This window comes from Strix uralensis, chromosome Z (genome assembly GCF_047716275.1).
Source record: "Strix uralensis isolate ZFMK-TIS-50842 chromosome Z, bStrUra1, whole genome shotgun sequence".
Taxonomy (NCBI): domain Eukaryota; kingdom Metazoa; phylum Chordata; class Aves; order Strigiformes; family Strigidae; genus Strix; species Strix uralensis.
In genome coordinates, this window is record NC_134012.1 from 800,781 (window position 1) to 822,319 (window position 21,539).

The 21,539-nt window shown below is 41.8% G+C and overlaps 1 protein-coding gene across 2 annotated transcripts in view; it reads left to right on the forward strand.

Annotated features, from left to right (window-relative positions):
• Positions 1-18,615, forward strand: part of PCSK1 (proprotein convertase subtilisin/kexin type 1) — a 30,906-nt gene extending 12,291 nt beyond the window's left edge. Inside the window, exons 7-15 of one of the 2 annotated variants that reach the window (XM_074856534.1) lie at positions 2,316-2,488; positions 5,085-5,297; positions 6,474-6,574; positions 7,534-7,767; positions 9,746-9,903; positions 11,907-12,040; positions 13,799-13,960; positions 15,481-15,852; positions 17,973-18,615. In XM_074856534.1, coding sequence (XP_074712635.1) covers positions 2,316-2,488; positions 5,085-5,297; positions 6,474-6,574; positions 7,534-7,767; positions 9,746-9,903; positions 11,907-12,040; positions 13,799-13,960; positions 15,481-15,843 — 1,538 coding nt within the window. In that variant the 3' untranslated portion in view covers positions 15,844-15,852; positions 17,973-18,615. Of the gene's footprint in view, positions 1-2,315; positions 2,489-5,084; positions 5,298-6,473; positions 6,575-7,533; positions 7,768-9,745; positions 9,904-11,906; positions 12,041-13,798; positions 13,961-15,480 lie in introns of both variants that reach the window. The other variant, XM_074856533.1, reaches the window with a different exon arrangement.
• Positions 18,616-21,539: the final 2,924 nt, after the last annotated feature.

Genomic DNA, 21,539 nt, shown 5'->3' on the forward strand with positions numbered 1-21,539 from the left:
CCTTCCGTTCAGAATTTTTTGTTTTCTGTGAAAATACTGACTTTAATAATGCTGAGTGCTCTCACTACTCACATCAGTGCCTGGCCCTGTTCTGAGACCTGGATTAGTCTCTTCGGTACTTTGCGGCTGTGAATCCCATGGGCTTCTCTGTGCACTGTGCGAAAAAAAACATACTTCTTAATGCCAGTTTTCAAAGTGACACCTTCCAGTGTCCTTTAACATTCTCCTCTTGTTCTGTATAGAGCTAAGAAATGTGTGTGTATTGATCACCTTCAGACTGAAGCAGGCTGTATATATTTTCACGCGTAGCACTGTGCTACAATATTTCTCTGGTGCTACCATGGAAATCAAATGATTAAGAAGCTCCATTTTACAAAGGACTGGGCTGAGAGTTCCTGCACAGTAACATGTTGCTAAAAATAGCCTCCTGCCAGGCAGATACCTGTATGTGCCTGAAATTCCCTCGGGCTTTGCCGGCTTTTGATTTTGTGGGACTGATGATGGAAGCAAGCATGTGCAGGAATAGGAAGGAGTTTATGCAAGAGGACATAATTGGAGGCTGCTCAGGGAAATATCACTGCAGTCATCAAATCCCTGAGTTGACTTAAAACAAGCAGGATTTTTGGCGATCGCGGAGTCAAGACAGCGTTTTTTGTCTTGAACTGTTTTCATCAGCGTGTTGTCAGTGTTCCTGTTTTCTTCCTTAGTACATTATTTATCTGCAGAGTTGGCTTTGTCTTCTTCTGTGGGAAATATCTGTGCACTACTCTCTGCATTCCCAGTATCTCATTATGTGTTGCAAGCTCGTGCCCGGCGCTTGCAGTCATTTCCACGCAGGCAGATCTTTGCTCACAGCGCGCTGGTATGAGAGAATCTGACAACTCTGAGCCAACCGAAAAATGAGTATTCAAAATGTTAACGAGTTTAAGCCTATCCAGGGTAAGTGCTGTCTTTGGTACCTGAGGCACAGAATACACCTTGATTCTTTTCTCGGCTCTGTGAGTGGTCATGGAGTAGCAGTGGTTGAGCAGATTAACTCCTTTGTCTGCTTTTGCCACTAATTAATAGGAAATAATAAAGCCCAGCTTTATCTCGGTGGTATTACGAGTCTTAGAGGCCAGCCATTTGGGAAATGAATTATGCTTACAGTCTTTTTTTCCCTGCTTGATAGTATAAAAAAAGAACAAGACACTGAGCTGCAAGGGCAAGATTGGGAGATTTTTTTTCTTTGTTTTTTTTTATAGTAGAACGACCACATTTTTTCAGCTGTGCTTTGGAAAGATCCCCGTTTTGTGGAAAATACTAGAAAATGAGTCCTCATAATTCACCAACTGCCAGTAATGGTGCAGCTGCTGTAGTACTAACTTGCCAAGTTCAAGAGAACCCAGAGATTTTTATTGCTTGAAAACACAGGCTGAATCCTGACTGCTGTGGCTCTTATATTGCTGCTGTTGCTGGGAGAGCCATGCCATAGTGGGAATTTTGCCAGACTTCTGCTATTTCTGTCCTCCTCCAGCACTGGACACTGGTAGCAGTCCTGCTGCAGAGCTGGGGGTTTGCAGAGCGAGAGATCCAGTACAGATGAACCGCTGTCTGCTGCTGAATTTTAAGTACCACTGAGATCAGGCTTGCTCTGAAGAAGATTATCTCATGCAGTTCCTAATAAAATGTTAATGGCTAGGTATCTCTAGCATCTCTGGATTGCTCACAGTAGAAAAAACGCAGCAGTAAAATAACAGTGAGAATTTTTTGTGGTGAAGGTTGAAGAGCTGGTGAAATAGCAGCGTCACAAAGACAGCAAAACCTTAATGACTGTGAGTACAGAGTGTCTTAGCCAGAACATACAGGACTACATCTTTGAACTAAAACTCTCAAAGATGGAAGTAATGCTGGTAAAACCTATTCAATTTTAGTGACGTACGAGCAGTTTGAGAAGTCTTTGTTACAGATTTAACAGGAAGAAGAGTCAAGAAAGAGCTCAATGCAACAAGAAAAAGCAGGAACAGTAGGCAAAACATCACCCTGGCTGTCTGTAGAAGGAGAGAAAGAAGTAAATAAAAGGCAACCAAGATTTTAGGAGGGTTTTTTTTTTTAACGTTTGTAGCAAGCACTGAGCTCTGCAAATAAATGGTAAGTGTCCTGTTTCACAATGACACGAACTGTCCTCGGTATTACTTATGTGAACAGCAGCAGGCTGTGGTTGCAGTAGTTAAGGATTAATTTTGTGGGAAGCTTTAGAAACAGTTAACAAAGACAAAGAGGAGGGAGCAGAAAGTAAATCCAGTGTGCTGCCTTTTTTTTTTTTTCCTGTTAAGGTATACGAATGCTGGATGGAATAGTCACTGATGCTATTGAAGCCAGTTCAATCGGTTTCAATCCAGAACATGTGGATATTTACAGTGCAAGCTGGGGCCCTAATGATGATGGTAAAACCGTGGAGGGACCTGGGAGACTGGCACAGAAGGCTTTTGAGTATGGGATAAAACAGGTACAGTACTTAAGAGAAAGATACAATAAAATGTGTCAGAGAACAGAATTTTTAAATGGTTGATATCAGGGAAGAAATGAAAACCGTTTGCGCTCTCTTTGCTCAAACATTTGAAAAGGAGGGGAGAGATTTTAACAGTACAGGTCAGAGAAATTACCAGCCAGAAGAGGACTTTTAAAAAAGCACCATTAGAGCTTTCTAAGCTGGTTTTAAGCCGCTATTCTCCACAGATAAGCTTTCTTTTCCCATCCTTACTTTTGCTGCCTTTGTCTCGCCCTACCCCCACCCTTCTCTGCTGCTTGTTTTGCGCTGAACAGTAATTGGATTTCTGCACTGAAAGCCTGTAAAATTTAATACAAAATTTCTGCTTTGTGAATATTTTGCTGTGTGAAATAACGATGCATTTTAGCACCCTGTGGATGGGCTTGTATTGTGTTAATTGCATTAGTTTATAAATTGGTGCATATTGCGATCCAATTAAAATGAGGATAGTAAAAATGCATGATGAAGGGTGTTGGAAACAATGCTTTTACGGTTCTTTTCTTTAGATCTGGTTGGATGACAAGGAGGGTGCAGACTGAGAGCTACCGGGGATGTATTAATAAACTACTCTCGCTCTTGCCAGTGAGGTGAAAAGAGATTTGGAGATGGACAGGTGCTAACAGAGAGAGGAAGACTGGATCAGAGATGGGAGAGGAGAGAAATGGAGGAAAGCTTGAAGGACAGAAGCAAAGAGAAAGTATTTTGGAATAAGGGCAGTTAACATTAGGAGACAGAAGGAGGGAAGAAGAGGAGTCTGACAGCTGACAAACATACTCTGAGGGAAGAGGGGAGACTGAGAGAAGTGAGCTGGTGATAAACAGAGATCTAAGTCCGTAGGTAGGCAGCAAGAGAAGAGGGAGAATTAAAGGCAATAATTAGGAAACAGATTTTCAGTGGTCTCACTCTGAAAAAGCAGGCTCTTTGGTGAAGAACGTATCTTTCTTTACAACTTGTTTTATTTCTCGAGCAAATTTACCCATTCATTTGTCAGGCTTCCCTTTGCAAGGATCTGGATTGTCTCCACCCTGCTTAAAGTCAGACAGAGTTGGGGCTGTCAGAGGCTTCAGTCCCTGGCCTGGTAAAGCGCTTAGGCGAATGCTTAGCCTTAAGCATCTAAGAGGTGTTAGTACCACTCTTAAATGAGATCAAAGCACCTGTTTACACATACCAGTGCTTTTCTGGACTGCAGCCTTTATTCTCAAGGAAGGTACTGTCTCATTTTCTGTAATTGACGTGGCTTGTTCTTTTCTTCCCATTTTAAGTCGTATTGCATAGTGCAGCTTACTTTTCTTTATTTTTAATGTTTTAAGTGCTGCAAATGTCTCAGCACTTGCACACATGACTTCAAATCTCATCTGAGTGGGATGATAAAAATCTGTATTTCAGCTGCTGTTTCCAGTGAATGTACATCTATTAACAATGAACTTTTGCTCTTCACACTAAATGAATTTTTTTTCCTCTGAAGGCCTAGCACAGCTTAAGACTGGGTAGGGTGATACATGTTTGCTCTGTGATAGCTGTGATAGTTCACATGCTGCCAGCATCAGCCGCTAGCTGCTGCTCCCTCATTGCATGTTGGAGACCAGAGCAGAGACTGGTGGTGCTGGCCCGCGGGTCTCTAAGAGAAGGGGGGGGTTCTCAGTCAGATGCGCTTGCTGGTTTACTCTGTTTCGCCAAGTGAACGCCAGCTGCGAAAGGTTTCCTTACAAAATATAAACTGTTGGAAGAGTCGTATCATGTACATCATTCATACTGCTTGCCTGTAGCTCTGTGATGACAGGAAAGACAAGTGAAATAACCCCTGATAAACTTGTAATTTCTTTAAGAAAATGGACCTTTTTCCCAGAAATGTTCAGGACCAAAACATTAGTCTGGAGAAGAGGAGGCTGAGGGGAGATCTCATGGCCCTCTACAACTACCTGAAAGGAGGGTGCAGAGAGGGGGGAGGAGTCTCTTGAGCCAAGGAACCAGCGCCAGGCCAAGAGGGAATGGCCTCAAGCTGCGCCAGGGCAGGGTCAGACTGGCTCTTAGGAAGGATTTCTTTGCAGAAGGGGTTGTTGGGCGTTGGAATGGGCTGCCCAGGGCAGGGGGGGAGTCCCCATCCCTGGAGGGGTTGAAGAGTCGGGTTGACCCAGTGCTGAGGGATCTGGTGGAGTTGGGAATGGTCAGGGTGAGGTTCATGGTTGGGCTGGAGGATCTTCAAGGGCTTTTCCAACCCAGATGATTCTGGGATTCTGTGATCAGCATGTGGGAAAACTTACCTGTTGAGCACAGACTCTGTTTTTAACTTAAAAACCTATTCTGAGGAAAGTCGCTGTAGCTGAAACACTAAACCTAGACCAGTTAAACTAAGAGGGGTACTGTAGGGTGTGAAGTAGGGTACCTCAAGCAGCTATTTTCTTCTGTCTCTGTCTTCTACAGTGCTTATGGAAAATTGTCCTTTTCCACCTGAAAATGTTTGCTATATTAGGCTTTTTGCGTGGAAAGAGTTGTTAAGAATACATTACAGAGACTGAAATCTCTTCGATAACCACTCATTTCCATTTTTCTCTAGGGCCGGAATGGGAAAGGCTCCATTTTCGTGTGGGCTTCTGGGAATGGAGGCCGTCAGGGTGACAACTGTGACTGTGACGGTTACACTGATAGTATCTACACTATCTCCATTAGCAGTGCTTCTCAGCAAGGCCTTTCTCCCTGGTATGCAGAGAAGTGCTCTTCAACTCTGGCCACAGCATACAGCAGTGGGGATTATACTGACCAAAGAATTGTAGGTTGTTTTTACCAGTTTCAGAACAAACATAGAAATGTGTGATATATGCAAATAACAAGTGAGAGCTCTTAAATGCTTGGTTTCAAGTGCCTGCTTTACGTTCTGTGTTACCTGCTTAGTGCTTTTGCCTTGAACCACTGAGGGATTTGTAATCCAATAAGTGATTGTATTCCTGGAACATCTTCTCCTGTAAAGCAATGGCTAAACAAAATCGTGGTGTCAGTGCGATTAAATCAGCATGCTGAATTTGTCTGCTGCTTGTGTACAACAGAGGTCTCTGCATGAAGCTGGATATGGTCCCATTCTTCAGAAAGGGCAGGTGAAGAGAGGTTTAGAGTGAAAGGAAAAAGAACCTGTGAAGTTCATGTACCGTATGAGTCAGCACCTCCAGAATACCTTGCCATTAGCTTTTGTAAGATTGTCAGCCCTGAGTTCCCACTTACGACAGCAACAATAGTGCTTCCAAACCTGTGACATGTACTCAGCAACCAGGCGTATCAGTCTGTGTACCTCCATTAACTGTGCAAGAAATAACTTGTACTGAAGAAAATTGCTGTGATATAATAGTGGCGAAGTACCTGTAATTTCTGTTCGGCCCTGGAGGATGCTAATTTTGCAGTAAACTTTACTGATGGGATTAAAACACTGTCATTCCAAGTTAGCCAGGAGATCTGTCCTTCCTAAGTGGCTTCTCTTCATAGCCAAGATGTAGATACACGGGCAGATGAATTCGGTATTTAATTTCCAAATAAAGCACATGTTTCATTGCAAATTATAGTTCTTCTGCTGAAGAGGGAGCAGAACACCAATACTAATCCTATGAGTAATTTTCTAGCAAGCAGTAATTTTAAATGTTCTAGGCCCAACACAATGATCTGTTTTTATGATTCACCAGTAAGCCTGAAACACTTATTGTGAAACCTTAGAATAAAATAAGTTATTCAGTGTGGGAGTATTTTGTTCCAACACAAAGTGTTTTGATACAAAAATTATAGTTGAAGTGAAAAGAGTGGATTGAAATATGAACGGATTTAAGCATCCATCACTTTTTCTGCTGGTGAGCAGTGTAGTAATACGCACCAAGATACATGGTTATGTTTGTGAGTGTGGCTGTGACTGTATTTACAACTGTTTATTCATGCAATCTCTCTTTTTTTTGTGTTTCTCTGTCAGACAAGTGCTGATCTTCACAATGAATGTACAGAGACTCACACTGGGACCTCTGCATCTGCACCACTGGCAGCAGGAATTTTTGCCCTAGCCCTGGAAGCAAAGTAAGATGTCACACAATTACCTTTGAAACTCCTCTCTCTCAGCCACCCCACCATCTTCCCCCAAAATGTTGTCTCTCTGCAGCGGCATCGTCTCAGGCTGGAGCTCCACTTTTTGTCAGTCAGACTTGCTTGGCCTGATGACACAGATAAGCAGCTACTCGCTTCAACGCTGTCCTAGCAAAGCAGAACCAACATAAGTAAAACGTGATGACCGAGGAATTTTAGTCCATTTTGTGCATTGGCAACAGTTGTTTACTGAGCTCTGGTCAATTGCACTTAAAAGCAGTGAGTCTGCACATGTATCAGGAGAACATAATTTGAATAGGTTGCAGGAATTTAAATTAATTCTTTAGTCAATTTACAGAACCTTTTCTGCCAGTGATGAGAGATAAAGTGGAAGGTACCCAAGCCTGACTGTCAGAGCAGGCAGGGAGCAGGATCCTCTAGGGCTGGCAGTCAGAACGTATGGCTTAGGGAGGGTCAGAAAGGGCAGGATGGAACAGAACAATGGCTTTTTCACCAAAAACACTTCAGGTGTAGGCTTAGTACTGGAGTAGTGTAGGTTCAGTTCCATTTTCTATTGCTTACTCATTTGATGGCATAAGCCAAGATACTTAGGGCCATATTTTAAAGGGGAGAGTTAGAATCAAATACCCAGTGAATTTGCAAAGTCCAGGTCCCTTAAAGACTGGTGGGAAATAGTAGTTTTTCTAGTTAACTTCAAACACCTGAATTATTTTGAAGAACTGGACTCTAATCTTGCTAGATACCCATTCTTCATTTACACGGAAATCTTGTCTACCTGGAGGAGTATTGTGGGGATAAGCATGCAACATGCTGTCTATTTTAAAATAATGGGACGCCATATACATCCAGAGCGTGTTCTGTTGCAGGCTAATAATTGAGAGAAAAATAATAGATAGCCCTGAAACAATTAACCAGGAACATTTTCCCAACAGCCCAAATCTAACCTGGAGGGATATGCAACACTTGGTAGTGTGGACCTCAGAATATGATCCACTGGCTGGAAATCCAGGATGGAAAAAGAACGGAGCGGGACTGATGGTCAACAGCCGATTTGGGTTTGGGCTCCTCAATGCCAACGCGCTGGTAGATTTAGCTGATCCCAAGAGATGGAAAGGGGTACCAGAAAAGAGAGAGTGTATTGTCAAAGACAAAAGCTTTGAACCAAGGTAAGAATTTGCATTAGCAGTAAGAAGCTTATGCCTGTCTTAGTAAAGCCTGAAGGATAGTATTCAGCACAGATTGCTCTGAAGCAGACTAAGAGATTTCTTTTGATTCATTTGGTTTTGCCTGACTCTGTTGCTCAGAGGCAGACAAGGAGCATTTGTTTGCTTGCTTTTTTCAGTGTAAGACTGATGGAAATTACTAGCATGAAGCCTTAACAAAGATTATTATGTCTGCTTGTGCAGCCAGGGTATGGATAGATGATACTGTGAGACTGAACCCAACCAGATAAGATATGAATGTTTAGACTGATATCAGAATGTGAATAAAAAGATACCAAAGTCTCCCAGGGATTTTTTTAAAAAACCATCTGTAACTGATCTTAGCAATTCTTTTCCTGTAACAGACATAGCATATGTTGAAATCAAGGTGATATATTGAGCTTTAGTCACATCCGTAGCACTTCTCTTATGAAACAGAAGTGTCTCAAAGGCTCGCTGAAAAGACTTGCCAGCCACATTCACAAGTGCTCCCAGCACAGTGAGCCTAAACTGAGCTCATCATACAGGTAAGTCATAACTAGTCACTAAGCTGGTTAATCAGTAAGGGTAGCTAAACCGTTTTGTCTCCACTTGTTCACTTCTGGATTTGTGTCTAGAAAAAATACAGCTGTTTCAAAGATTGAAGTTACACGGCGTGAGTGCACCAAAAATCTGTCTGTAGAAACATTTTACAGTGTTTTGGAGTGCCACTGCTTGGTAGCCACATTATTTATGCTATTTTACTATCAATTTGCTTTTATGAGCTCTCTCCTTTCCACAGAGTGTTGACCCAGTACTGATGTGTGTAATACTTGGCGTTTATGTATTTTTATTGCAGTCCTCTGTGTTACATTATAAAAACAAAGATCCCACAATTCTGAGTTTAGAATTATTTATGTGGAGATTGAGATACCCCATTCTCATTAGAACTGATGGAAATCGTGCAGAGCACTGTGCACAGTAGCTCGCTGTACAGAGAACATACAGAAGATGTTAGGGTTTATTCGTGAGATGGCATTGACTAGAAAGGGTTAAAATGGCTGTGCCTGCTGCAATAATTTAACTCCATGATAACAGTCCTTCTGGATATTTGAATGAGGTGACTAAGTCTGATACAGTCGTGTGATGCAGCTGCCTGCAGAGTGGGTTTTTGTGGTCTCTGTGGGACAACAAAGCATTGACAGAAACCCTTGATTTATCAAACTTGCTTGCTTCCACAAGTCTGTCTTATCACTTGGTCCACTGCAGCATTATCTGTGCTTCGAGAACTTCCCCTGGTTTTTACTGGAGCGCTCGAAAAAAAAAAAAATGGATGTAGAATTTGTCTGTACTTCTTCCTTTCTCATCATTCTGAAATGAGTGTTAAATGTGTCATTTGGGCACCTCAACATGAGAGAGATCTCGAGGGGCTGGAGCGAGTGCAGAGGAGGGCAACGAGGCTGGGGAAGGGCCTGGAGAATAAATCCTGTGAGGAGAGATGGAAGGAGCTGGGACTGTTCAGTGTGAGGAGGAGAAGGTGAGGGGAGACCTCATCACTCTACAGCTCCCTGAAAGGACATTGTAGAGAGGTTGGTGCTGGTCTCTTCTCACAGGTGATTAGTGACAGAACAAGAGGGAACGGCTTTAAACTGCAACAGGGGAGGTTCAGACTGGACAGGAGGAAAAAATGTTTCCCAGAAAGAGTGGTCAGAGAGTGGAATAGGCTGCCCAGGGAGGGGGTGGAGTCCCCATCCCTGGATGTGTTTAAGGGTCGTTTGGATGAGCTGTTGGGGGATGTGGGGTAGGGGAGAACTTTGTAGAGTTGGGCTGAGGGTTGGGCTCGATGATCCCGAGGGGCTTTTCCAACCTGAATGATTCTGTGATTCTGTGATTTGCACTGCACATCATGATCCGGAATCAGAAGTTGCTGTGAGTAATCAAAGAACTCCTGTACTTTTGCCAGATTATTAAGAGCAAATGAGGAAGTCATCATTGAAATTCCCACAAAAGCCTGCGAGGGTCAAGAAAACTCCATTGCATCTCTGGAGCACGTGCAGCTTGAGGCAACGATTGAGTATTCCCGTAGAGGTGATCTTCATGTCACTCTGGCATCTCCATCAGGTACAGGAGGCAAAGACAGGCTTTGTTTGTGTTCCTGTACTATGTAACATTTGTTCCATTAAAAACCGCCTCTGTGTTCTTCAGCGTTTTAAAAAGAGCTAAATATATCATTAGATAAATCTAGTGACCTCCAACAGGTGCGTGTGAGGACAGAGCATCCTGGGAACTAGAGAACTGGTTCTCTGAAACCCCTTTTCAGCCTTCAGCTGTTCTGGGTTATTTTTGTGACAAGAGGTTTGAAAATCATTCTTCAGAAAATGGAGGCACCATTTTTTCTAATACGCTTTCATTCTGGCAACAGGACCTATAAAAACTGTGAGTTCCTGGCAGACAACAAATTATAGTTCAACAGTGCTTATCAGCCTTACTGTGATTTAACAAACTAATGGATAACTGAGGAAATCTGAGTCCCCAGATTTCATGTAACTGTCTCCCCACTGGTGTGTTTAAAAACACAGTGTCCCTGTTAGGCACCTTAGAACAACCATATGAAATGTGCTAGAATATGGCAAGCTAACTTGACAATGCCCTGAAATAACACCATAAGGAGAAAAAAACCAAAGGAGAATGACTATAAACAATCTTGTGGAGAGTAAGATCTGTTAGGTCAACTGGCATTCTTAGAAAAAAAAGACAAGCTTTCAGGTATGAATTTAAACATCAGGCTGATCTAATTTACTGATATTAAAAGCTAATCTAGGAGTTCACAGATAATAAACCACTAGAGCCTCGTTCATACCATCACTGCAGGACCTCACTAGAGAGCAGGGTTAAGATACTGTACATGCAGTGTATTTCCAAACCCTACCTTGTCTGGGATTCCTTTTAAGCCTAACTCTTCCTTTTCTGAGTTTACCTTTTGTTTTATGGGAACAATGTTGCTGTGAGGTGTTTTACCCTTGACTCTTAGTGGTATTTTCAAATTTAATTCTGTCTTAGATAAGTTTTAGCATGGGAGTAAATATATGGGCTGTCTCTTGGTACATCATGGAGGTGACAGCCACGGTAGCTCTCAGTCTACTTTTAGTCTCCCTTAGTCTCCCTCCCGAGACACTGTTCTGCTGCTAATATGTAGGAAGCATGGCTTCATCTTAGAAAAACACCCTTTTTTGAAAGACTGAAGACAGTGATATGTTCTTCATCTTTGTATGTAGTTCTGTGGGTATAACTGAGGCAGCAATAGCCAAGTGCTGCCGCCTCCATGATAGTATCGTGTTGCCTTCATGGTTAAGGTGTTTTTTCCCTTGGTTCTTGCTGTTTTTTCCACTTTTCTGCAAAACAGCAGTACCCAATGTATGTCATTCCTTTTCTATATTTACGGTATTACCTGGAAATATATTTATAGCTTGTGATCAGGCTCCCTGGGGCTCTCTTCTCCTTATTATGTAAATACAGCTCCCTTGCTCTCTCCTTACGTGCAAACAAGCACAACAAATTCCCACTGAGCAGTAATCTCTTCTGCTGCAGGAATACTTTGCGAACTGCAGCATTTTTGTAATAATAATAATAACAATACAAATGCTTTTCACCCTGTTGGAGTTCCAGGCTGTAGCAGTTGACATCCACTCTCCAAAAAAATCAACATATAGTGAGGAATTCAGGATAGGGCTTTGGTTTCACAATGGTGCGTGAGCTGGTTTGCCTTCAAAACTTCCATCTCAGAAGTTTCCTGAACCGGTCATCAGTGGAAAAGACTAGGTGTGCCTGACCTCTGTTTCTTGTGCTCCTTGATGTGCATCCGCTAATTTTGTGTTAGAAACTGAACACTAAGATGTACTTTTTGAGCGTGACCTAATGTGATACTTTTTATGTTCTTAAAAACTGCCATGAAAATAATTAAAGGAATGATTGATCAGCAGCAGCGTGTTTCCCATGCCACAAGCCACCGTTAAAAAATGTATTTCCCAGGTTACCCCCATGCTAGATAGTGTGCAAAGCTGAGTGTGGAAAGTGGGAGCGGGTGTGTATGAACAGTCACGACTGTTGCTCTTGCACTAACACAGGGACCAGCACTGTCTTACTGGCTGAGAGAGAGAGAGATAAATCTCCCAATGGCTTTAAGAACTGGGACTTCATGTCTGTTCACACATGGGGAGAGAACCCAACAGGCACCTGGGTTTTAAGAATTACTGATGTGGTAAGTATGTCTGTACGTTAACTAGCTATGTTGGGCAGCTGACACAGATAAAATGATCACTAACCTCCACCAAGCAGGTTGAATAGTGACTCTTGTTGTTAAGCAAGCTACAACAAGAGTTTATTTCAACTAAATACCCATCTGGATTAGAGATTAAAGAAAAAAGATAGGGTCAGATTTTCTTGTTCTTTATGTAAATGCAAAGGACCATCCTCACTTCATTGATGTAGCTGTCAAAAAAATGTCATGCCTGTGTTTTTCACACATTATATGTCACCAAAAGAAATCACTTAACACAGTTTTCTGTGATTCATGGAGTGAAATACGTAATCAAATTTACATATAATTAACTGTAAATTAGTTTCTTCTGCAGAAAAAAACACAGTATAGATCTATTCTTCTCTTGGTACGTGTATATAATTTTCATTAACTCAAAACCTTTTGAATTAATGGATTTCTGGTGACCTCAGAGAGCTATTCTGATGTATACCTTTCCCTAAATTCTTTTGTAGAGTAATTACTGCTGAACAATGTTTAAGGATTAAAGCCAAGAAATCTACAGATATGAAATAAATAAGTTTACTAAAACCACCTGGGGATATGGATTACATCAGCAAGATGCCAGAATAAAGCTGCTTGATAGGCAACTGAAAAATCATTCTCTTCAAAGAGAGAGTGATCAAGCACACTCATCTCTGGAGAATTTCATTGAAGTTGTCTGTTAATAAGTTTGTCATTATGGGTCAGATCCTGCCCGAATCTGAATGCTTCCTACCAGACACTGAGCCTCCAACCCCTATTGGCCTCCGATTGTAAACAGGAGGGTAATGCCAAGTACTAAGCAGATGGACAAGGCAGTAGAAGTAAATATTATTATCAACGGTGTAGTGTTAATACTGCAGGCTTATAGATAACCCCGTGGCTACAGATATCCTGCTCTTTGTAATGAGCATAATGCATTTTTTTGAATGAAGTTAAGGAGAGGATTTTGTTTGTAATTATCTCTCGTTTTTCATTTTCAAGTGAGAGGTTCCTGAAACTTATAATAAACCAAGCTTTTTGTCCTCAAGAGGACAAATTTTGTGATTCCTGAAGTAAGTTTTCATATTAATGACCCTAACTGAAATCAGATTCCCACACAGAGTTGCTCATAGTTTAGTTGTCATGCAGGCTGTGTATGTGAACTTTGGCGTAGGCTTCTCTTAGCAAAGAAGAACCTCAGCAGCTATCTTCAGCCACTCAGTCACTGAGCAAAAATTCTGAAAGAAGCTTTTGTAAAGCAAAGTTTCAGTGTTCTCTGGACTTCTTCCACTTTCTACTATTAAAGTAATGCTGCCAAAACTCATGGACAAAGCATTTGTCGCTCACTTCCACATGCTGTGTTTCAGATTGCTGTTGTACACCATTACATAATATTATTCCAAATTACTATTCCAGTGGTAACTTTTCTGAGGAAATTGCCAAGGAATGGCTTAGTGAACAAACACTAATAAGATAAAAATACCACTTCCGTTATTTTTAGCATTCTGTGTCATGACAAAATTCCACTGATGCTTACATGATTCATTCATTAAATCCCACTTTCTGATATATCCTGTCTAATACGTCTGTCTTTTGGTACTTATAAATCATTGTCTAAAATTAGATATTGAAAGCTTATCATTTATTTCAGCCACTTGTGTTAATTTACGATCAAGTGTCCTGTTTCCTCTTTTTTACATCCTGAGAACCTATGCTAATGCCATGCTTGTCCTTTAGTCCAGAAGAATACAAAATGAAGGAAGGATTGTAAACTGGAAATTGATTTTGCATGGCACTGCTACCCAGCCCGAACATATGAAGCAGCCACGTGTGTACACATCCTACAATGCTGTGCAAAACGACAGAAGAGGAGTGGAGAAGATGACAGACTTTGCAGAGGTAGTGTTGCATTAATTTTTGTCCTTACGTATTTTTTCAGTTTATAAGAAAACTATATTTTTTCCTAGTAAGAAGACACATTCATTCTGTGTTCATTTCATCCAGCCCCTGACCACTTTTGAGTTGTGTATTGTAATTTTGTCCATGTCAGCCACTGATATTTTTATTAGTCTCTGTTTACATATGCCAGCATCTAAAGGTTTTAGGACAGTAGGAGAATATTGCTACTCAAGTGGTGAACTCAACAGCTACTCTATTTTAAACAGCTACTGCAGTTGAGTGGTGCGAGGAGGGGAGGAGTACACCTCTCACAGACTTACTGCATTTACGTAATTCTAGTGAGGACACATGTCACATCCAAAAGGGTCTTTGCCTGCTGGAGTACTTTCAGGGAGTTTGGAAGGAAGTTGGTAACAAAAGACATGACAAAAGTGAGGGACTCACTGATTCAGAAGGTTTGGCTCAGTGGATCTGCTGCTGCAAGCTCCTTTGTCACCCCTTCTTTACCTTTCAGGTAGAGTAAACATACTGCAGGCTTCTGGGAGTGACAGTGGGTTTCTGGATGCACAGGATTGTAGTACTGGACATTTTCACAATGCTTGATCATGTCAACATGTTCGGAATACTTTATTCATCACATCAATTTGTCTCCCTGTTCAGTAACTAGGACATGCATGAAGTATAGCGAGATTAACATCCCTCAGCCAGGGCATGAAGGAGAGTATTGAGGGAGACGTGATTATGGTCTTTAAATAAGTGTCCAAGGTGTGGCAGCCAGGGGCAAGAACATGAATTAGAAGGAAGTAAAAGTGGATTCAGGAGGTGCTGTAGGAGAAGATTGGTGGACGTAGTAAAAACCAGATGAAGACAAAATGTGTGTTCAGTTTGAAAGTGCAAATGAGGAAACTGCGCAGCCACACACGAGTGCGTCAGCACACGAGACCCTGCTGAAAGGAGACGCTGCCTCTCACCGGCTCCTCTCTGCATCTGTATCTGGCACTAATCTTCCAAGGTTTCAGGATAAATGTCACGGCTACCCGTTAGCCACACTCCACAGCCTTTCTCAGGTGAGAGCCTCTGCAGAGAAGGTTACATGAAATCAGTCCCTTCAACAAGGGCATGTGGCACAGTCAGTAAGAGCCGATGTCGCTGCTGCACAGACGTCCTTCGGCTAGACTGCTGAGGAGCTGTCTCCCACAGTACAGCTAGAAATAGCTTTTAGGAGAGGGACGAATCCTGCTATAAAATGACATGTTTTATCCTGCCACTGTAGAATCAGAATTTATAACTTCCTACGTTGCGGGAGGATTTGATATTTATACATATGGTCCTTTTTATACTCCGTTTTGGTGTATAATGGTCTAGTTCTTTGTGTATAATGGTCTAGTTCTTTTCTAGAGGCTAAGTGGCTCCTGAATGAAAAAATACCCACATGCAGAGAAATCACTAATCAGACCAAATCTTAATCCATTCCGATTTTCATTGGCACCTGACCTTTTTTGTGTTATTCTGTATTCCAGGACCATACCACACAGGAGAACCTGCGTGAAAAACCCAAAGTCACAGAAGATACCAGCAGCAGCAGTGACAAAGCAGAAGATAAAATCCCATCAGAGGCTATGCTACATTTGCTGCAAAGTGCTTTTAGCAGACAGATGGCTCAGAAGCGACTGCCAAAGAAGACTGCGAGTGAGAAGTTAAATATTCCATATGAACACTTCTATCAAGCCCTCGAAAAATTAAACAAGCCCTCCCAGTTGAGAGACTCAGAAGAAAGTCTGTACAGTGACTACGTTGATCTTTTTTACAATGCGAAACCATACAAGCATAGAGATGACAGACTGCTGCAAGCCTTGGTTGATATTATAAATGAAGGAAACTAAGCTTATAGGGTATGGCACTGAGTTGGAAATATTCATTCTCCCCACCCCACCTGTAGGGTTTTTTTTTTTTTCAGAAGTCTGTTGTACGCTCTAGTTGTGTGATTGCTGCTTTGATTGCTTCATATTTAATACAAATATCAAGGAAGGGAAAAAACAGGTGTGGGAGGATAAGGCAGTAAACTGATGCTTTTTAGTAATAGCTTTTTTCAAAGCCTTTCTTCATTACCATCAGAGTAGATTTGCCCCCTCAGGCATGAAATGCAATAGTATTCCCCTGAAAACCCTAATGCTCTATTTTAAACAATTTTCACGTTACTTATTCTTCCCCCCTATTCACTTAGCATGCAGTAGGACTCAAAACCTCAATTACCAAGTGGTTTTGAACCAAACTGCCAAAGCTATGGGGAGATACTCTCATCCCCAGCTTTGTAACAAATGCTGCAGTCTTTCTTATGTTTGGCATTTATTCCAGATTTAACACTTGCAGCCAGTACTGCTTCCATCACAGGCTGTTTGTTCCCTCTCCAGACAACAACGCTCCCTTACCCTCCCGTTCTCCCACAGAGGAGCAGCTGAGAGGGGGCCGGGGTTGGGTTGGAGCCTCAGTGAACACTGATGAAGTTACTCATGATTTAGATGACGGACAGATGTACGTCAACATAAAAGAGCCCCAGATGAGGCATCCCACACCATGGGGTGGCATTCTCACCCCCTAACTTTACCTAAGTGAAGTGCCTGAATTATAAGCCTAGTCTTTCTGGGCTACAGAGAGTTAATGAAGACAGAGGCTCCTATAGGTAGAGCTTTGGAGCCTCTGTCTTAATACCGGGTCTGAATTACCTATAGAGCCTCAGTTAAATTTCTAAAGTTGAGTAATATAAATGCCTTCTGAGATGCCTAGGTCCACAGCAGTCAGGACAACAAAGCTGGGATCACATTGTCCTTTCCTTGAACTGTGACCAAAGTGGAATGGAAAGGATGACTCTACCAGCAAAGGCCGCTTAAAGACTGGATCTTGGAGTGTCTGTGGTAGATTGGAGCATTTCCCAAATATCTGGGAAGTTAAGGCAAAATGGATGGGGAGAGGTGTGAGATTAAACAAATACCCTGAGCGGGGACTCAGAAATGGAGGGGAAAAGTGCATGGAATGTGGAGGAGGGAGAGGAATAGAAGGAAGGAGGAGGTGGAAGAGGAGGAAACAGGTGGCTGTCAGAAAGCAGCTAGGGCGGGCGGCTCTCTAACATTAGCAGTGTACCAGACAAATGGTTTTCCACACATACCTCTTTAAAGTCAGAGTCAAGATTGACATATTATTTTGTAATTTAAAAAAACAAAACAACTGCAGTGTTTACTCAGAAATTAAAGGGGATCTAGAACAAGGGAATGAAGATTCCCAGGGGATAGTTACCTCACTGCAGTGCTAAAGATAATCCAAACAAGTGCTGACTGATTTTTACTTTTCTTTCTCTCTCATCTACTGTTGAAATGTGTTTTCCAGACACTGTAGAAATGTTTGATTCTCCTTCACTGTTTATCCCTTAAAATGATGCGAGTGGCTGTAAGACAAGTATTTAACATTTTGCTCATAATTCATCAGTTCAGAGAGAGAATTTTTGAACTTCACACTAAATTCTGTAATTTAAAGGTAAATCTGTTTACTGTAACAGTACTTACGTCTTCTGTGGAAAAAGGGACTGCTCTAAAGACAACTTTGAAAATTGTCTTACCAAACTTAAGATTTAAAAATCTCTGCTTATTCATTCTTTGTGATGGTTTCATGCCTATCTTGGGCTTAGTCTGCTTTTTTGCCAGCTTTAGATAGATTGAGCGTAGTTGATTTGAAGAATTCTTCTGTGTTTCTAGTCCATACTACAAAGATAACAACTCCGCCATTGAATGTCTCTTACACGGAATCGCTCCCTCTCTACTAAGAAATTTGCTTAGAATGAGAAGTGATTTAAAAAATCCCTGCAAGTGGTCCAAATCAGAAAGCTTTCTTGTGCTGTCCCGTCACCACCCAGGGTTTCTGGCAATACATGACTACTAAACAAGCAAAACGTAAAAATTTCTAATTGCTGCTATCGCAGAGTGAGAGCACTAACTTATTTCCACTAATCTTTAATTTTCAGAACTGGGAGTTAATCTCCACGATAAATATTCCCATCTGGAGAGGTAGGACCACTTTTAGTCCTGCGCAATCAAGCTCAGAGGCTGGTTCCCTCAGATAACAGCGATTTTAGCCAGTCCTCATTCAGGTATGTTACAGCGAGGAAAGTACTAGCAACACTCAGTCAGCCCTTGAAAGAAGTTTTCAGGTTTAATGGGTGGAAAACATAGGACCCTCCTTTGTTTTAAGATCAGTTCCCATGTTGTAGCCAAAGTTTCATCAGAGGACAAGTTTAAGATCTCTCTTTTGAATGTTTCCAACCCAGAGTAGATTGTACAGGAGTAAATTATTTTTATTGTTAGTCTTTCCTTGGTGCCTGTGTGGGTTTTGTGAAAAATGTAAAAGGAAAAAAAAATGTTTTCTCTCAGAATTTTAAATTATATTTTCGTTACAGGTATTTATAATATAGCAAAGATTTTATTGAACAGACAGAATTTTAAAAGGCATAATAAATTATATTAAAGAACCAGATTTTTCTTGGGAAAGAGACAATTTCATCCAATAAAGGTATTTTTTAAAAGGCATGTTCCAACAGCAACTGCAACATGTATGTGATGTGATGTTAAAATTTGTCTACTAGTAGCATAATACAGTGTGTTAGCAGAGCTCAGTGTGTGGTCTTAACATTTGTAAAGAAATCAGTAAGATAAAGTCAAGCTGTTGACTTAAAAGGACCTGGAAATATAGTTTAGAATTAAAAATAATGGCTTGAGGAAATCAGCAGGGGTTGGGTGGAGAAAATGTGTCATTTATTGAAAATGAAGGCTTGCAGAGGATTTCTTCACTGGGAACACCGCAGCACGCACTTTTCACCACTGCAGCCGAAGTGGGGTTTGCTGCGGACGTCAGTGACAGCAGCACTGCCTGTAATTCAGACCAAATCCTGCCTATTTCACACCCAGACGCGTGTGTCAGAAGCGCTGCGATGAAATTGGGGGTTGGATTAACCGGTGCAGGTCTTCACTTCCTTGCATCAAAGCAGCAGAAGTTAAAATATTTGTCGGTGTCTCCCCCTGTCACTACCCACATTTCCAGCCCTCATACACCTTTATACACTGGAAATCGTTGTGGACAACAGATTTTAGGGGTAGTTGTTCGCTTGGTGTTCCCCAGGCTGCTCTACCCTATGCTGATGTCCCATGTCCGTGGATCCCCCTTGTCCCACTGCTAGGCTGAAAAGACATCACGTTTGAGCAAATGCTTTAAACTTCTTGTGGATTTACGGGTCATACTCGGGTTTAGTTTGCTTCTCAAGTCTCAACTAACTGCCGCTGTTCACGAAACCTGCTTTGTCAAATGCTGTAAGGATAATCAAAACATTTTCTGTGCTTTCCACAAGCTACATAGCCGTAGCGGAAATACTTTTAGGAAATGTGCATAGAAGATAGATTTCTCAAGTAGCGTAAAAAAAGAAATCTGAGCCTACATTCAGGCGATATTAACTAGCTTCCACACTAAACAATGGATTTTCTCTCACGTCGGCTTGTTTTTTTAAATGTCAGGCTGCATTTGAACTTTCTAGCTTTAAAGCTGTTTTGAGTTATCCAAGCAGAGTGCCTGATCAGTCACATCTTGTAGCTCCAAACGTGTAAATTTAATTTTCAAAAGGAGTGTCCTCTTTCTTACCTCTCCCAAAGTCACTTCAGTCCAAAAACAATCATAAGCACTTTCAGTCAAAAGAAAGCTATTTTAAGAGAGAAAAGGGGACTTTACAAACACAACACTGGCTTTCGGTTTATCTTAGTAGCAGAAATTCAGAGCGGATGTAGTCTGTTTGTGAAAAGAGCACCTTCACGGGGAGAGGAAAGGTCTCGTGTCGCTGAGGAGCTCTCAGGTACCTGAGGTGTGGAGGCGGCAGCTGCACTTAACTCCACGTGCATGAGCAGGAGCAGCCCCGTCCCGCCCCTGCGACAGCAAAACCCCCACCACTGCAATTTTCCAAACATTACAAACCCAGGGAAAGTTGGCTCCCGAATTAGTTCAGCTCTGAAAAGAATTATAGTTTAACAATTACAGGAAAAGAACTGGTCATTATTATGCAACACCACTTTTCAGTTTATGCAGATACAGAATATCTGTGCAGCCTAAAACCTTTCTGTTGGATCAAATCTTTCCAGAAGCCCATTTCCAGAGCTCCTAGGAACCATGACATTCACAACAGCATTTTGGAAAGGGACAAATCTAGAAATGTGTATTTTGCTCTGAATCAGCTGCTCGGCTCGCTAATATTTTTGACTGCAGACTGAAAAGGCTGAAACTCCAACCCTACTAGGCACTAATAGAGATCACTTCTGTAAACATTTTTCTGTTTAATCACACAAGTACTAATAAAAGTATCACTTCTCTTATTGCGATTTGTGAGGATAATGTAACCAGAAAGAATGAGGAAATTTGCTTCCAGCACACAGCAAATGCCCAGTGGAAAAAAAGAAGTCAAATATGGTCCAAGTTCCACTAAGATATCAGGGAAAAATAAATAGGTAATATGTGAATATGGGTAGTTATCAGGAAAATATATCTTAATGGTTGTATCATTTCAGCTGTTTGACTACCTCCAATCAAATGTAGCTGAGCATATATCTCTTTCTTTGTTTCTGATGTCATATTCTTTCCCTAAAACAAACGAATTGGTTGCTGTTACATGCACCATCTTGTTTGACCATGGCGGCGTTATCAGTCGGTGTTTCGAATCATAAACCTGTGGCATAATGCAGGGCCATATATTCTGATAAGGAAATGCACTTAGAGCTGAGGACGTGCAGCTTTGCTGATGCACGGAGCGCTCCCGTGAAACAGACCCGTAAAGGTTAGGCAAAGAAGAAGCCATATGCCAGCTCCATCAGACCTCGAGAATTAGTCCTGCGCTTAAGGACAGCGGCGGTGTGAAGCGGAGCTTCACAAACAGGCGGGATGTCCAGGCAATGTCGGGTGCCGCCGTCCAGTGAGGAGCTCAGGCACCCCCGTGCTAATCCACGGTTTGTGAGCGGCGTCCTAAAAACTGAGGGTTTAGAAAAAATTGCAGCTACGGGTTTCTCCTCTTTTTCACTGTATTTCAGTTACCCCACTTTAGAGCGGTGCACCACACCTGAATGAAAATTTTCTGAGAATACCTGTAGATATTCAAACCACTGCTTAACCAGTGACTTCTGCCGGGCTGGCTGAAGCCAGTGCAACTCATTGCTTATACCTTCACACGAAAAAAGAATTGTATGTACATGCTTACGCGACTCTGTGTGCACTCTCTGACGGCAGAACAAAGCAACTCTTAGCAGGAACAGCAAGAAGACAGAAGCCGACGCACTAATTTGCTAGAACAGAGTTCAGAGCTAAATTTCAGCTCAGATTTTGCATCATGGTAGTGTTGATACTGCAGGTTGGCTTGGAGGGGGGCAAAGGAGGAAGGGACATTTGTTCACCTGATAATCTTTTTAACAGCTGGGGTACATTTTGCCAAAGAATTCTGTATTTCTGCGGTTGCACTAATGGAAAAATAAGCCTACTCTTATTATGGAAAAAATAGCCATAACTC